This window comes from Manihot esculenta, chromosome 14 (assembly GCF_001659605.2).
Source record: "Manihot esculenta cultivar AM560-2 chromosome 14, M.esculenta_v8, whole genome shotgun sequence".
NCBI classification, from domain to species: domain Eukaryota; kingdom Viridiplantae; phylum Streptophyta; class Magnoliopsida; order Malpighiales; family Euphorbiaceae; genus Manihot; species Manihot esculenta.
Genome location: NC_035174.2, coordinates 21473934 through 21489189, shown reverse-complemented (window position 1 = coordinate 21489189; position 15256 = coordinate 21473934). Strand labels below are relative to the sequence as shown.

Here is a 15256-nt window from a genome sequence, read left to right as displayed (position 1 = left end):
ATCCAATTATTTTTCTTCCTCATTCTTTACATTATTCATGGTTTTTCAATCTTCTCTTGTTTTTTTTTTTAAACCATCAAAGTCAGAATCTCTCATATAATTTTTCATTTTTTATATTTGCACTCAAATTCTTAATAATTCCAATAAAATCTTCAGGCTCCCCTTCACATCTAAAATACAAAGAAATCACATTATAAGGAATTTCTTCTCAACATAATCTTTAGTTTGCATTACCCATATAAATCTATTTAGAGCCTTCATTCATATAAATCCAAGATGCAAATCGATCTAAAAGATTCGACATTATAAAGAAAAATAAGTAAAAAGAATAAGAAAATGGAGATTGTGATGTGAATTTTGTAGTTTTATTGTGTAAAATAAGGAAATAGTGGTAGTGATTCTAATTCTATATTTTTGTTGGGTACAGACGAAAGAGGAAAAAGGGGCGATAATTTAGATTTTTTAGTGCCTCTCTTATGTTAAATTAGAGAAAGATATAAATGAACTAAATTTTGAAAGTTTTATTAAAAATGGCTAATTCTTAATTTTAGACAAAAATAAACCCACTCCATAATTAAGGAAAAATATGAAATTTAGACCAAAAAAGTTTACCCTGGTTTTCCAATGAAAATGCAACAAAATGAGAGGAATCAAGAATTTACAACATCAAACATAATGGTGAACATGTCACGACTAAGCTCCAATTATCAAATATAATCACCCGTGCTTATAAATAACAATAATAAAAAAAAAGAACCTATACTACATTTTGAACTACTAAAGAGCTTACCTAATAGATAACACACAATAACCTTCGCTTAAGGAGAAAATAAAACCACATAAAAAAAAAAGAAAAGAACCCAAAAAACGAGAAAGTAAAACCTTGAATCTATTAATAATACATGAAGAATTTATTAGAAAACACAACAAAAAAGAGATCTTGATTACAATAACTAAGGTTTTAAGTCCTATTCCTTCACAGTGTTTGATTGAGCAACGATATAAAGCACTAAACAAGGTGCATTACCAAGAATGTAGGCAAGAGAACACATCCTATTCATCAAACTTGTGCGGTAAAGCTACATCAAATAAAATTTGACATTTTAAACCCTAATTACAACTATTTGCAAAAGTTGCAACACATTAAAAAAAATAGATAACGCCATTCTTATTAATCCTTGAACACTCCAACAATATCCTTGTAGCTGACTTTCTTTTTCTTAGTAGGCTGCACAGCAGGATCAACAGAGGGCTTTTCACGATCCAAAATCGGGTTCATAGTTTCCTCTCTCTTCATTCCAAGGCTAGGAATCATGTCAATTAACATGGCATGAAGTGGATCAACCATAACTTCTAGTTTCTCAGTGTTTTCTTTCCCCTGCTCATAATGCCGTTCACTGGTTCCAATATCAGGAACTTCATCCTGCTTCTTTTCACCAATTTTAACGTCATAAGCTTCAGAGACCCATTCTTCCTGTTTATCATCATCTTCAGCAATCTCTTTTTCAGCTACCTTGCTCAAGTGTGACGATTTTGAATCATCTTCTTCCAGTTTGTTTCATTTCTGGAACTTCATTGCTAACTTCAGCATCAATTTCTTGGTTTCCCCTATTCGTTTTATTTCCCCCCTCATTTGTATCGTCACCAGATGGACCACTTTCATCTGACCCAATTTCACATAGTTTAGCTGACTTTCCAATGCGTGGTCGTGTTCTTCGAGCTCGGCCAAGGCCTGTTCCTCTCTTCACACTCTTGCCAAAAGGTCTCCCTCTTTTTCGTTTGGCATCTCCTTTGGGTGAGACTGTTATCTGAGCACGTTTAGAAGCTTCTCCCTCTGTTGCTTTGCTGTCAGTAATCGATGGAAGTTTCTGGTTTCCTAAACCATCAAAATTACAAGAGCCTTCTTCCCTATCTGGATCAAATTTGCTACTCAAGAAAGAAAAAGTATAAACCAATAGGAATAGTTAGCACAAAGATGTGTATGGTGCAACTATAGTAAATTTTTTAATAAACCTTTGACCATTTATAAGCAAAAGCAATTATATGATCTCCAGTAGCACTTGTAAAAAACAAATATAGTTGAAAATAAAAAGAAAATTCGGTAAATATGACATTTCAACCGAGGTTAAAATTTGCCAATACAGATAAATCAAGCAGAAAATGGATGCACCAAAATTTAGAACAAATGATACATAGAACAAATACTTGCTTAGCAAAAGGTCAAATAACATTCAAGTAACCACATAAACCCAGGATCAAAGGCGCCTAGTCAAAACTTTGATGAAACTCAAATGATTTTACTGTAACCAATTGAAACTTGATAGTAACAAAGTGATTCTGTAACAATTTCGGTGACCAGCAGTGAAATTAACCCAACTATTATGTTTGCTTAATTGCACATATTTACAATTTTTAGTTCATTCCCAGTGCCACTAGGATGGCAGATGATAGCAATGCCTAAAATAACAGAAAAATATATGGATATATGCAACTATTTGTAGCTATTCCTATTGCTTGATATTGTATACATGTGTGTATATGTATATATGTAGACACACACATAGACGGACACTTTAATAATTAATTACTTGCACGCTCAACGGCAGATGCATGATTGATAATTTCCACTGCTTCAATCCAAATATGTACCGCATGCAAATGTTTCAACTAAAAGCATACTAACCACTCTTCAATATTCAAATCTTGCAATCCAAAAGGCTTCAAGCTATACATGTCCTCTTGCAATTTTGTCTCCGTTTCCAAGGAGTTCTCCAACCATTGACATCCAATCACATGCAATCTCCTGTTCATGAGTAGATATTTCTCTGCACCAGTAAAACTGTAAAAGAATTAGGAAAATCCAAGGTTAGATTAAATATTTAATAACAACAGCTATTTGACGGTATGTAAATAAAGTTAAATTTATAGATGAACAACAAAGGGAACACAATTTAAGGATAGAATATCCTCCTCTCAAATTAAATATGGGGGGTGGTTCAACTAATGTAATAACAACCTCCAATCATGTTAGGTAGACTAAACAAACTGCATTAGACTTGAGAGGAACAATTAGCTTCCAAAATTTGATTTACCAAAGGGAATAAGTTGGAACACAAGTTAGGTATGTTAAAAAAAGACTTCGCAAGAAATGGTCAGGACTCGGGAGCTATGTAGAATCCTAACATCTACATATAACTGGAGTGGGCTAAGAAGAAACGAATAAAGAACAATTAATTCTTTACCACATAGGTTTCAGAAAACATGAAAAAAAAGTTATCTCAATAGCAATGTTTTTAAACTCAGCCCAGTCAATGAACCCTAGTCAATAAAATGAAAGCAGAGAATTAAGGTTTTAAGATTCAACTGAGGTTGAACTAAGGTTAAACCGGTATGTTATTAAATAAATAATAAAAAATTAAAAATAAATATTTACTAATTCAATTATTATTTTAATATATTTTTATAAATTATTATTAAAATAAGTTTATTGAAATTTTAAGAACAAAATATTTTTAAAAAATAATTTGAAATTTTAAATATAATTATCAGTTATATATAATAGAGAAAAGCTGAAAACTAAAATTTTATAATAACAAATAAATGAAAAATAAATATTAATATATTAAAATTATATAAAACAATAAACATAAAAATTTATGTATTTTTTATTCGTATACATGATAATAAAATAAAATAATATAATTTAAATAATTAATATTATTTGTTAATAATATTGTAATTTTCATTTATTTTTTCATTAGGTGGTTATTAGTTGCTTGACATCAACATAATTTAAGAGACAATAGATATAAATAATAACCATTGAAAATTAACAAAAAAGATTCTTGGTCCAGATGCTGATGGATATTCTAAAGTAAGCTCAAACCCCCTAGGATCGAATCCTGTGGGTAGCCAAAATGCTTTCTTTTTTCCAATGAAGGAGAATGGTTTGATTTGGAATATCAGATTCAAATTGTTCAGATTTTCGGTTCTCTGAAAATTTGACGGTTCACACTGATTCACCCTGGTCCTATCAAATAAAGGGTTTTCTACTTATACTGAACCGGACCATTGTCAGGTTCTCAGACTGGTCCGACTGGCTGGTATAGTCCAGTATTAACAACTATGCTCAATAGATAAAACAGAAGATGTATTTTATAGATAATATGATTCCATTACAAAAGAGAACATGAGATAAATTATTCTTTCATTTATTTTCTGAAGCCATCCCAGATTTTAGATTTGACAAAGAGGAAAGAGAGTAAAATATTATGATATCAACATACAAACTCCAAGGACTTGATGAATACAGTTCCCATCCTATCATACTGTCCGTCATTTTACAATAAATACTTGATTTTAATATCTTTAGGCCAGGTTCTAAAGGAAAACCCTGCATCCACTTCCTAACTAGGTCAATGTTCTCAGATAATAAATTTTCAAGATCCCACTTGAAACTTAAGCTCATATACCCTCCTCCTACCCTACAAAATTGTAATGTACAACATTAATAATAAGAGTATACAAAAAAGGGCAAAATAGATAAAAATAGCCAAACTTCTTTGCCTTTTGCCAATGCTTTTAAATTTGCCTAATTTAGTCTAATATCAAAGGTTAGTGTTAATTATAGCCAGGAACTTAATTGAGACATAAATTTTGCTAATGTTTGCAGTCCAGTCAACATAACAAGATTTTATTTTTTTAAATTGTAGGTTAGTGTTAATTCTTTATCGAATGGATTGCACTTTGCACATGTTAATAAAATTTACATCTCAATTAAGCTTAAGCTATAATTAATACAAACCTTTGAAATTAAGTTAAACTAGACAACATTAAAAGCATTGGCTATAATTGACAAAAGATTAGCTATTTCTATCCATTTTGCTAAAAAAAGAAAATGCAAGTTAACACCTAAAGGAATCACCAATAGGAGTTTGCAGGTCCAGTTATGGGACTGTTCTTTATAGGAACCAGAACTAAAAATTGATTCTTTGAATTTTTTGGAACTGGAACCGAAGTTCGGTATGGTTCTGGTTCAGTTCTATGTTTTCTAGTTCTAGTTCGATCCCAGTTTCGGTTCTGCTTATATTCCCAGTTCTTCCAATGAAATTTAGACTTCACTGAAACAATTAAAATCTTTTACCATAGTATTAATATTACTTATATCAAACTAACAAATCTCACATTACTTATATTGACTAGTGGCTAAAACATATAGTTATTATAATTGATTTTACTAATTTATATTCTATTAGTATAGAATTTATGAGTGTGGAGATAGTGTATATATATAATTTATTGAGATAGAACGAAAAATAATTAACTAATTAAATAAGTTAAATAATAGGATTCAAAAATATTTAATAATCAACTAATATTGCAAATTGTTGACCAACGTAGAAGATCTCTATAATTAAAATTTTATTTTCTACCTTTATTATAAATATTCCTAATAAGGTGTATTGTAAATATTGCTAATTAGGTTGATTCTTCGTGTATCAATAGCCAAACCTTGTAAGATTAATTCAATTGGAATAGAATAAAAAGTTTCTCCCAAAATTCTTCATAGTACCAGAGTCTTAAACCTATTTTTAGGGTTTTAATTTGGATCAATTTCAATTTTAGGATTTTGGAATCTTAACTCCCTAAATTGGTGCTATTGCATCTAGGGGCCTCCTCTAGCCCCATGGCCACCACCAACAGGGTTGCCAGAGTGTCGTCTACCTGTCCTCAACTTTTGGCGCTGGATCTTCTTGGTGTTTGTAACTTCTATTGGGTTATTTTATAGGTTCTTTATTTGGATAGCCTCCTCTTTTGCTTAGATCTGTTGTTTTCTTGCTATTTCCTAGCCTGAACATAGCAGACATGAAAGCGACTAGTGAGAGTAATATAAGTGTTTCTCATAATGGTTCGTCTCTTGGCAACACTCCATGGAATATTGATTTCGGCGCAAATAGACACATGACGGGTGTCCATGCCTAAATAAGGATACTGTCATAATAGCTGATGACTCTTCTGCTCCTATCTCTGGAACCGATTCTGTTGGTTGTACTCCAAATATTAAGCTATTCTCTGCTCTCCATGTTTGTTAGCAATGGACCAGTAAGCTTGGGCCGAGGCCCGAAACCTTTAAGAGTCTTCTATAGGCAAAAGAAGAGAAATACAAGTAATCAATATGAGAAGACAGAAGAATCGGGACAGCTGCTAATGGAGACAAAAATGGAGATTATACAGTTAGTGAAATTCTCGGAATCAATCACTAAGGAATGATTAAGGATGAGGATCAGGGTATTCATAAAGAGGGTATCAACCATAGTAGGAGCAGGTTTTTCTTATCTTTTCTTCTTATCTGTACAGCTTTATCGCTTTGGCTAGCTTGAGCTAGACGGGAGATTATTCCTGGAACTTTTCTGTATCCCTGAGAAAGTTCTTCCGAAGTAATATTATCACTTTCGTGTCTTGATTCTCTTTTTTATTGCTTTTCACTCTATCAATTTGGTCTGACCTGCCAGTGGTATCTCCATATGACCAAAACACGAATGGAGAGAGGAGTTGAAGCCGAATCGATCAGATGGAGAGGAGCATATCCAGTATAGAAGAGGTTATTGCTTCCTTGAAACTGGAACAAGACCAAAGGTTGCAATCAATCCAAACAAAGCAAGAACAACGGTTTGCTCATCTTGAGACCTTACTTACAACCTTAGTCCGTGGTAAAGTCCCTGTCAACGAAGCTGAAGCATCAACAAAATCTCCCGTGGAAGGTACACACTCTATAGTTTGTCCTCTGCAACAAACTATGGTTATGAACGACCCATCTAGGCTATTAAACGAGTTGAATTACCAAATTTCAATTGCATAGATATTGTTGCCTGGTTGGTGCGAGCGGAGCAATACTTCGTTATCAACAATACACACGAAGATACAAAGGTCCAGTTGGCGTTAGTATGCATGGAAGGACCAGCTCTGCATTGGGTCCACTGGATTAAGCAAAGGATTCCAACCCTTTCTTGGAATCAGCTTACTCAAGAGCTTATCCATCATTATGGGGGAGATATGCGCACAAATGTGTTAAAGACATTGGCCACTATGCGACAACAATCTACAGTGGATCACTTTATTGATGAATTTGTTACTTTGGTGTCTGAGGTGGAAGGGATCACCAATCAACAATCCCTGGGTTATTTTCTCAGCGGATTACGGGATGATATCCGAGTCCAAATTCGCTCCCATGAACTTGTTGATTTAGCCCAAACCATAGCGATTGCTAGGGAAGTGGAACTCGAGAATCAATTTCTTTCTCCATCCTCAACAATGGTCAAGGTTGCTTATCGTCTTAAATTACCAGAAGAAGCAAGAATCCACCCTGTGTTCCATGTATCACAGCTGAAAAAGGTAGTAGGACAACATTTGATTACCTCGGCATTACCTAAAGGGCTGGAAGTAGAAAAGAAAGGATTTGAGCCTAAGCAGATCTTAGAAAGGGTGATGACTCAAAACCACCCTTCAGGCAGCAAGCTGTTAATTAGGTGGGAAGGAAAACCAGAGGATGAGGCTACATGGATGGATTACACAGATTTGATCAATCAATTTCCTTATTTTAGCCTTGTGGACAAGGCTCTTAATTAGGGAGGAGGCAATGTTAGCAATGGGCCAGCAAGCTTGGGCCGAGGACCGAAACCTTTGAGGGTCTACTATAGGCAAAAGAAGAGAACTACAGGTAATCAATCTGAGAAGACAGAAGAATAAGGATAACTGGGAATGGAGACAAAAATGGAGATCATACAGTTAGTGGAATTCTCAGAATCAATCACTAAGGAATGATTACGGATGAGGATCAGGGTATTCATAAAGAGTATATCAATCATAGAAGGAGTAGGTTTTCCTTATCTTTTCTTCTTATCTGTAAAGCTTTATCGCTTTGGCTAGTTTGAGCTACACGGGAGATTATTCCTGGAACCTTTTTATATTTCCTGAGAAAGTTCTTCCGAAGTAATATTCTCACCTTCGTGTCTCTCGATTCTCTTTTTTATTGCTTCTCACTCTATCAATGTTCCTCATTTTCCTATTAATTTTTTATCCGTTAGTGCTCTTACCAAGACTCTTAACTGTAAAATCGAATTTTTCTCTGATCATTATTTTATTCAGGATCTTCAAATGGGAAGAGGATTAACAATGGTAGACTGCACGATGGCTTGTATATGCCTTTTTTTGGAGGAAATATAGATGTCAATCAGGAAATCATACAGTGACATAGGCGGTTAGTACATCCATCCTTCTATTGCTTTAAAAAAACTTTATTCTGGCTTATTTTTGAAGACTCGGTTTGGTTCTTTATTTTGTTATTAAGAAAATCATTATGTTATTCAGGATCTTCAAACCGGGAAGAGGATTGGCAATGGTAGACTGCACAATGGTTTGTATATATTGGAAGGGAACCCGAGTTCTAGTTCATTTGAGGCCTTTGTTTTTGGAGAAAGTATAAATGTCAACAAGGAAATCATACAGTGACATAGACGGTTAAGACATCCATCCTTCTATGCTTTAGAAAAACTTTATTCTGACTTTTTTTTTCAAAACTCAATTTGGTTCTTTATTTTGTGATGCTTGGGAGTATGCTAAGCATACACAAACCTCTTATCCCAGTAACAATAGGAGTACAATCTCTTTTGTAATTATCCATTATGATATTGGCCATATTCTATTTATCAGACATCATAAAGGTAAAATTACTCTTTTCATAGTCTATGTTGATGACATAATAATGACAGGGGACAATACTGAAGAGATGACTCAACTGAAAAACCTTTTGGCTCAGGAGTTTGAAATTAAAGATTTAGAAAAACTTCAATATTTCCTGGAAATCGAGGTTTGCAGATCAAAGAAGGAAATCTTTATTTCTCAGAGGAAATACATTCTGGATCTTTTAGAAGAAACTGATATGTTAGGCTGTAAACCAACAGAAACTCCCATTAAAAGCAATTACAAGCTACAAGGAGGGATTGGTGAATCAATGGATATTGGCAGATATCACAAATTGGTAGGCAGATTGATTCATCTTTCGCATACGTAACCAGATTGGGCCGAGTCCCTTAATGATAAGAGGTCGATTACTGGTTACTGCACACTTGTGAGAGAAAATCTTGTCACTTGGAGAAGCAAGAAGCATCAAGTGCTGAAGCTGAGTACAGAACAATGGCACAAGATGTTTGTGAACTCCTATGGTTGCAAAGATTGTTAGAGGAATTGAAATTGTTGGAGCGGGACAAACTGCTTTTGTACTGTGGCAACGAATTGAAATTGTTGGAGAGAGGCAAATTGCTGAAATTGTTGGAGAGAGACAAATTGCTCTTGTACTATGACAACAAAACCGCCATTAGTATAGTTTACAATCCGGCTCAACATGACTGAACGGAGTGCATAGAGATTGATCGTCACTTCATTAAAGAAAAGCCAACAAATAGTGTCTTGAGATTAGATCACGTGACTTTTGAGAAATAGCTAGCATCTATATTTACCAAAGGGCTCAGTTGCAAGTTGGCCATGTGTGACATCTATGCACCAACTTGAGGGGGAGTGTTGATCAATAGAGAAGATCATTATAATTATGCTTGATTATAGGGATTTTATTTTCTACTTTTATTGTAAATATTCCTAATTAGGTGTGTTGTAAATATTCCTAATTAGGTTGTTTTTTTGTATATAAATTGCCAAATCTTGTAAGATCAATTCAATTGAATAGAATAAAAAATTCCTCTCAAAATTCTTCACAAATATTTATAGGCCCTTATTAAGGCAATGATACCATGTGAAGAAAGGCAGAAAGAGAGGAATTTGTAGATTAGAATTGCTTGATTATTCCCTCAAACAAATTGGGTATTTATAGTGTTATTTAAGATACAAAAAAGGCAGAAAACAAATCAAGAAACAAATAAAAAATTCTAGCCTAATTTACAGCCTAATTAGCACATATCTACATATTACAACAATTAAGGAAGGCAATATTCTCAAATATCTTGACACTAGTGAATGGGATGATGCTTGACCAGTTGGAGAAACAAAATCGAGATGGCCATAGTTTGTTGAAGGGAATACTAGCTATACGCGGTGGAGATGGGTGGGGGGGAAGAGAGAGAGAGAGAGAGAGCTAATAGTGCAGTGCATACTTTCATATGAAATCACTAGGACAGAGTAAGCTGGGGCATAATAGTCTAAAGCAACTCATGGGCTGCTTTAGGCTCGCTAGGTAGGGGGACACTAATGGGAGAGGAAATATTAAAGTTTTTGTTATAGGTTATAGGAAGTAAATATGTTAATATAAGAAGTAAATATTGATAGAAGTGTTAGTTGCTTAATCTTAGAGATTGCATGATCATAGGCTTGATTTCCTGTCATTTCTAGATACAGTCTCTCATGTATAAATATATTGTAATATCTATTGTAATAGATAATAAAAGATTACCTTTCTACATGGTATCAGAGCATTTCTGTAGAGATTTAATTTTTTTTTTTTTTTTGAAACTTGGAGTTCTTGTTCTTTTGGATTACCCATCTAGGGTAATATTTGTTTCTCACCGCCCACCTAGGGAGGATGCTGGAGTCGCCTTGCAGCCCCCTTATTAGATTTGTGGTTCGTTTACCGTTTGGATGTTGGGTGGAGGCTTTTGTTGGTGGTACTGTTCACGCGGGTACTATTCACGAGAGTACTGTTTTCTGCATATTGTACCCATTTCACTCCTTGTCTGTTTTAAATTGTGAGTCTTGTCAATTTGCCAAACATCACCGTTTACCTACAGTGTCTCGAGACAATAAACGGGCTTCGTTCCCCTTTGAGTTAGTACATTCCGATGTTTAGGGTCCTTATCCTATTGTGTCTAAGTCTAGACTGCTAAACCTGACAATCTTCCTAAAAAACAATATAAAACATACAATAGAATAGTTGAAATAATAGTTAAATCATCACAACATGATTAATTTATAAAAGAGTGTATCATTGTATTTCTGCTGCAACATTATATCCAGAACTAAACATAAAACTTGGATGAAATAACCACGAAAACTTGAATAAAGAGAGGGCATACTATATAAAAGTGTATCATGCAGCAAAGACTATTGGAATACCTCTTTATAAGAGAATCAAAATCCACTGTGGATCCTGGAACAGTCAGTACCACCAAATGAGTAGCATTAGCAAGATTATTGCTGACTTGACCACCCCCCATAAGAACTTCAAGCTTCAACCTCCTCATTTTAAGTCCCATCACGGATTCCCAATCAGGTGTTCTTAAAGAAATAGTGAATTTACAAGCAAGTAAATATCCATAAAAACTGACAAAGTTAGTCCATCCAAAGTATATAGAGCATTAATTTGGAGCAATGATAGTCAGGAGAACTTACAGAGACTGTGCTAGAAGGTAGAAGTACGTAGAGCAGCCATGGAAGCGAGACCATTTATCCTTAGGGCAGTACTTTCTCTTAAAATAGTCAATTCTGTTGGCATCTTCTGAAGCATTTATGTTGTCTAGAAGCTGGAAAAAATAAATGGGATAAGTCAATTACTTGCATATTCCCTCAAAATTTTGCTGTATGCATCGTCATAATTCCAACATACTAAAGAATCAATGCTTTCTAGGATGTTTCCTAAGGATTATTAAAAAAAAAAAAAAAATCAAAATCTAGTCAAAAATCAAAATGAAAAATTAACTAGAGTATAGGAAAACCAAATTGATTATTTCAGTTATTTATTTATTTATCTATTTTTTTTAAAGCATACCTTATAATGTTTGGGTTCTCGGTTCTTCCATTTAGAAGACCAATGAATAACCAAACTGACCAATTTATGCAGAAAACAGGTACAGATATGTAAACAATAGGCATGTAGTGAAATGGGTAGGTTATTTGCCTTAGCAGATATCCATACAAATTCTAGTCTAGCAAAACGAATACTCAAACATTTTTCTCCATGATTTTGTTCACTACTTTTATTGTTATTGTTATAGAAAGTCAACTATGTGATTATGTAAGTATTATTTGGAAATAAGTCCAATTAAATTCAAATTTTTTTTTACCAATTAAGCTCATTTACTTTTGCTAAAGACTAAACAAGTCCTTAATATAATACTTTTTTCACAACAAAATATTTTTTTTTAATTTAAAATATCAAAAATTTAGTATTTTAATTAATAAATTTTTTTTTAAAAAATACATAGAAATATTAAATAATTTTTAAAATTATAAAAATGAAATTTTATTATTAAAAATGAAATTTTATTATTAAAAATAATATTTTATTATTAAAAATAATATTATATTACATCAGAACCCTTAACAAAAGTAAAGGAGCTTAATTAGCCAAAAAAACTTAATTGTTCTTATTTGGCCCTTAAGCATAAGTATAGGGATTTAATTAGATTTATTTCCACATTATTTTCCTTAACTAGGTAGCACATTTTTAGGGATTATCATAATTTGAGGAATGCACATTCCTTGTTAAGGTACACATTCTTGTATACAAATTGTATCTCTGTTTAGAATAAAATATACTAAAAATTCAAAGTACCACCAAAGTTCTACATGGTATTAGAGTAAACCCAATATTTCAATTTTTTATCGGCAGCTTTATTGGGTCTTAGAGCTGCTACCTTTAGATCACTCGATCTGGGGGAGTCATCACCTCCTCCAATCACCCAAGATCAGTCTCCTGTTCAAGTTCAGCAACCGAACGATGACTCCCGCACTCTTTCATTCTGACACCACACGCCGGCGCGTGTGGTGTTTTCAAGCGAGCTCCGGCGGTTCCATCTCCTCTTTTGGTGTCGATCAACCTAAGCATTGCAACATTGGGTGTTGTTTTGCAGTTTTGTTCTCGCAGTTTTGTTCTCCATTTAAGGAGATTAGCCTTTTAGTGGCTTTGGATCTGATTGTGATCTATTGTTTTGTAAGGATTTCTGTCGCTTGTTACTTTTGAGTTAAGGTATTCGGCTGTCCTAATTGGTGCCATTTCAAATTTCTCTAGACAAATGGCAATTGCATCATCAACTAAGAAAACCATTAGAGTTTGCTCAGTTTTCCCGATGTAAAGAATTATTAAGGCACACCAATTCTTCTAATTACTACTATCACTAAATCAAGTAAAACCCACCTCTTGTCTTATCTCTTCTTCTGCATGGATCATTGACTCTAGTGCTACAAACCATATGACAAGTAGTTCTAGTCTCTTGTCTACTTTTCAATCTCACACAACCTCATCATCTGTTACTTTAACTGATGAAAATATATGTTGTATCATGGACTCAGATTGCAAACCCTACGTTGTCCATCTCTTTGTCATTTGTTTTGTGTTTGCTTTAACTCTCATTTAATTTGCTTTCTATCAATAAACTTACTCAAATCTTGAATTGTTGTGTCTTATTTTTCCTTGAACATTGTGTTTTTCAAGATCTTACAACAAAGCAGATTACTGGTCATAGTTATGGTCGTGCGTCTGAAGGTCAGCGAATACCTTGGTCTCTCATATGTTCTAGTCTCTCAAATAGCTCGTTATTAATTAGGACATCTTTCCTTATCTATCTTGAAGAAATTGTGTCCCCAGATAACTTTAGAATGTGAGTCATGTCAGTTTGCTAAACATCACCGTTTATTTTCTATTGCTAGAATCAATAAACGGGCATTATTCCTTTTCAGGTAGTACATTATGATGTTTGGGGCCTATGTCCTATTGTCTCTGAATCTAGATTTAAGTATTTTGTCACTTTTATTGATGATTACTATCGTATTACTTGATTGTACTTGATGAAAAATCGTTCAGAATTATTTTCTATCTTTTGTGCCTTTTGTTCCGAAATTAAAATATAGTGTTGCAATACCAAAACACATTTAAGAAAACTTTCAGAATGGAATTCTCTCATCATTCCTATTGTATGGACACACTGTCTCAAAATGGTATTATTGAAAGAAAAGATTGATATCTTGAAGTAGCTCGAGCCCTTCTATTTCAAATGAAGTTCCAAAAGAATTATAGGCAGATATAGTTTCTACAACTTATTTTTTAATTAATTGGATGCCATATTCTGTACTTCTTTGTGATATTCCTTATTTTATTTTATTTCCATCCAACTTGTTATTTCCTATTGAACCTCACATATTTAGTTGTACTTGTTTTGTATAAGATGTTCGTCTACATATCATTAAATTGATCTCGAATCTCTTAAATATATCTTCCTTGGTTATTCTAGACTTCAAAAAGGATACAGATGTTTCTCTCCGCTCTTTAATTGCTATCTTATGTCGATATTACATGTTTGAGTCTACCTTTTTTTTCTCAACATCTCCTATTTATAACAGCCAGGAAAAAGAAGATTATTTATTAGTATATTTTGTGTCTATACCTCAACATCGTACGGGTCCATCTTTTTGGCAATTGTTCGTCCACCTGTTATTCATGTTTATTCTAGGAGATTGGGGTATGGTATTAAAAAACGTGAAACAGCCGTTATGTAACGGTTGAAAGGGAGACTGTTACCCGTTAGGCCGTTACCCAACAGCCCCCCCTTGAGTTGTGGCCGTTACATAACAGTAATGACAGTTACTTTAATTTAGAATTCAAATTCCTTTTATCTCTATCTGCTGTAGCCCTTGACTACTTTTCCCTACTTCGAAAAAAAAACACTCTAGCAACTCAAGCCAAGTTTTCCTTTTCTCTCAAATATCTCAATCTTTCCTAAAATTTTCTCATATACAAGTTTAGATCTATCATTAACTTCATTTCAAGTTTATTTCTTCTAAAATGTGAGTTAATATTCCTGTATTTTTAGTTTTAGCTGTTTTTTTTTTTTACTTTATAGATTAAATTATTAGTTTTAAGTTAAAATTATATTTTGAGCTATTAATTTGTCCAATCTATAAGATTGTATGACTTTTGTTAATTTAGACTATCTTTCATAAACTATCATGAAATCAGATTACTTTTAGTTGTATTTTATTTTTTTTTTGTTTAATTAATGTTAGTTTTGAGTTAAAATTACATTTTGAGCTATTAGTTTATCTGAGCTATAAAGATTATATGATTTTTGTTATTTAGTCTTATTTTTCAAAAATTATTTTAATTAAATTAGATTATTATACTCTCTTAGTCCCATAACTTTTGTCCATTTTTTCTTTTTTTAGATGTCCCAAAATTATTGTCCACTTTCCTTTTTTACACTATAGTAAAATATAAAATGACTATTATAACCCTATTTAATTTTATCTTATTTTCAAA

The 15256-nt window shown here is 33.2% G+C and overlaps 2 protein-coding genes across 6 annotated transcripts in view; both read right to left on the bottom strand.

Annotated features, from left to right (window-relative positions):
* Positions 1-876: 876 nt before the first annotated feature.
* Positions 877-1534, bottom strand: LOC122721801 (the record flags this gene model as incomplete). Its single annotated transcript, XM_043950725.1, has 1 exon — positions 877-1534. A coding segment is annotated over one exon (363 nt), but the record flags the coding sequence as incomplete, so codon positions are not given.
* The window catches only part of LOC110600384 (DNA ligase 4), a 65733-nt gene continuing 51479 nt past the window's right edge, over positions 1003-15256 (bottom strand). For 4 of the 5 annotated variants that reach the window (XM_021737232.2, XM_043950028.1, XM_043950029.1 and 1 more), the window contains 4 exons: positions 11395-11525; positions 11119-11280; positions 2684-2839; positions 1003-1926 (listed from right to left, as the gene is read on the bottom strand). In XM_021737232.2, coding sequence (XP_021592924.2) covers positions 1539-1926; positions 2684-2839; positions 11119-11280; positions 11395-11525 — 837 coding nt within the window. In that variant the 3' untranslated portion in view covers positions 1003-1538. The remainder of the gene's footprint in view (positions 1927-2683; positions 2840-11118; positions 11281-11394; positions 11526-15256) is intronic. The other variant, XM_043950031.1, reaches the window with a different exon arrangement.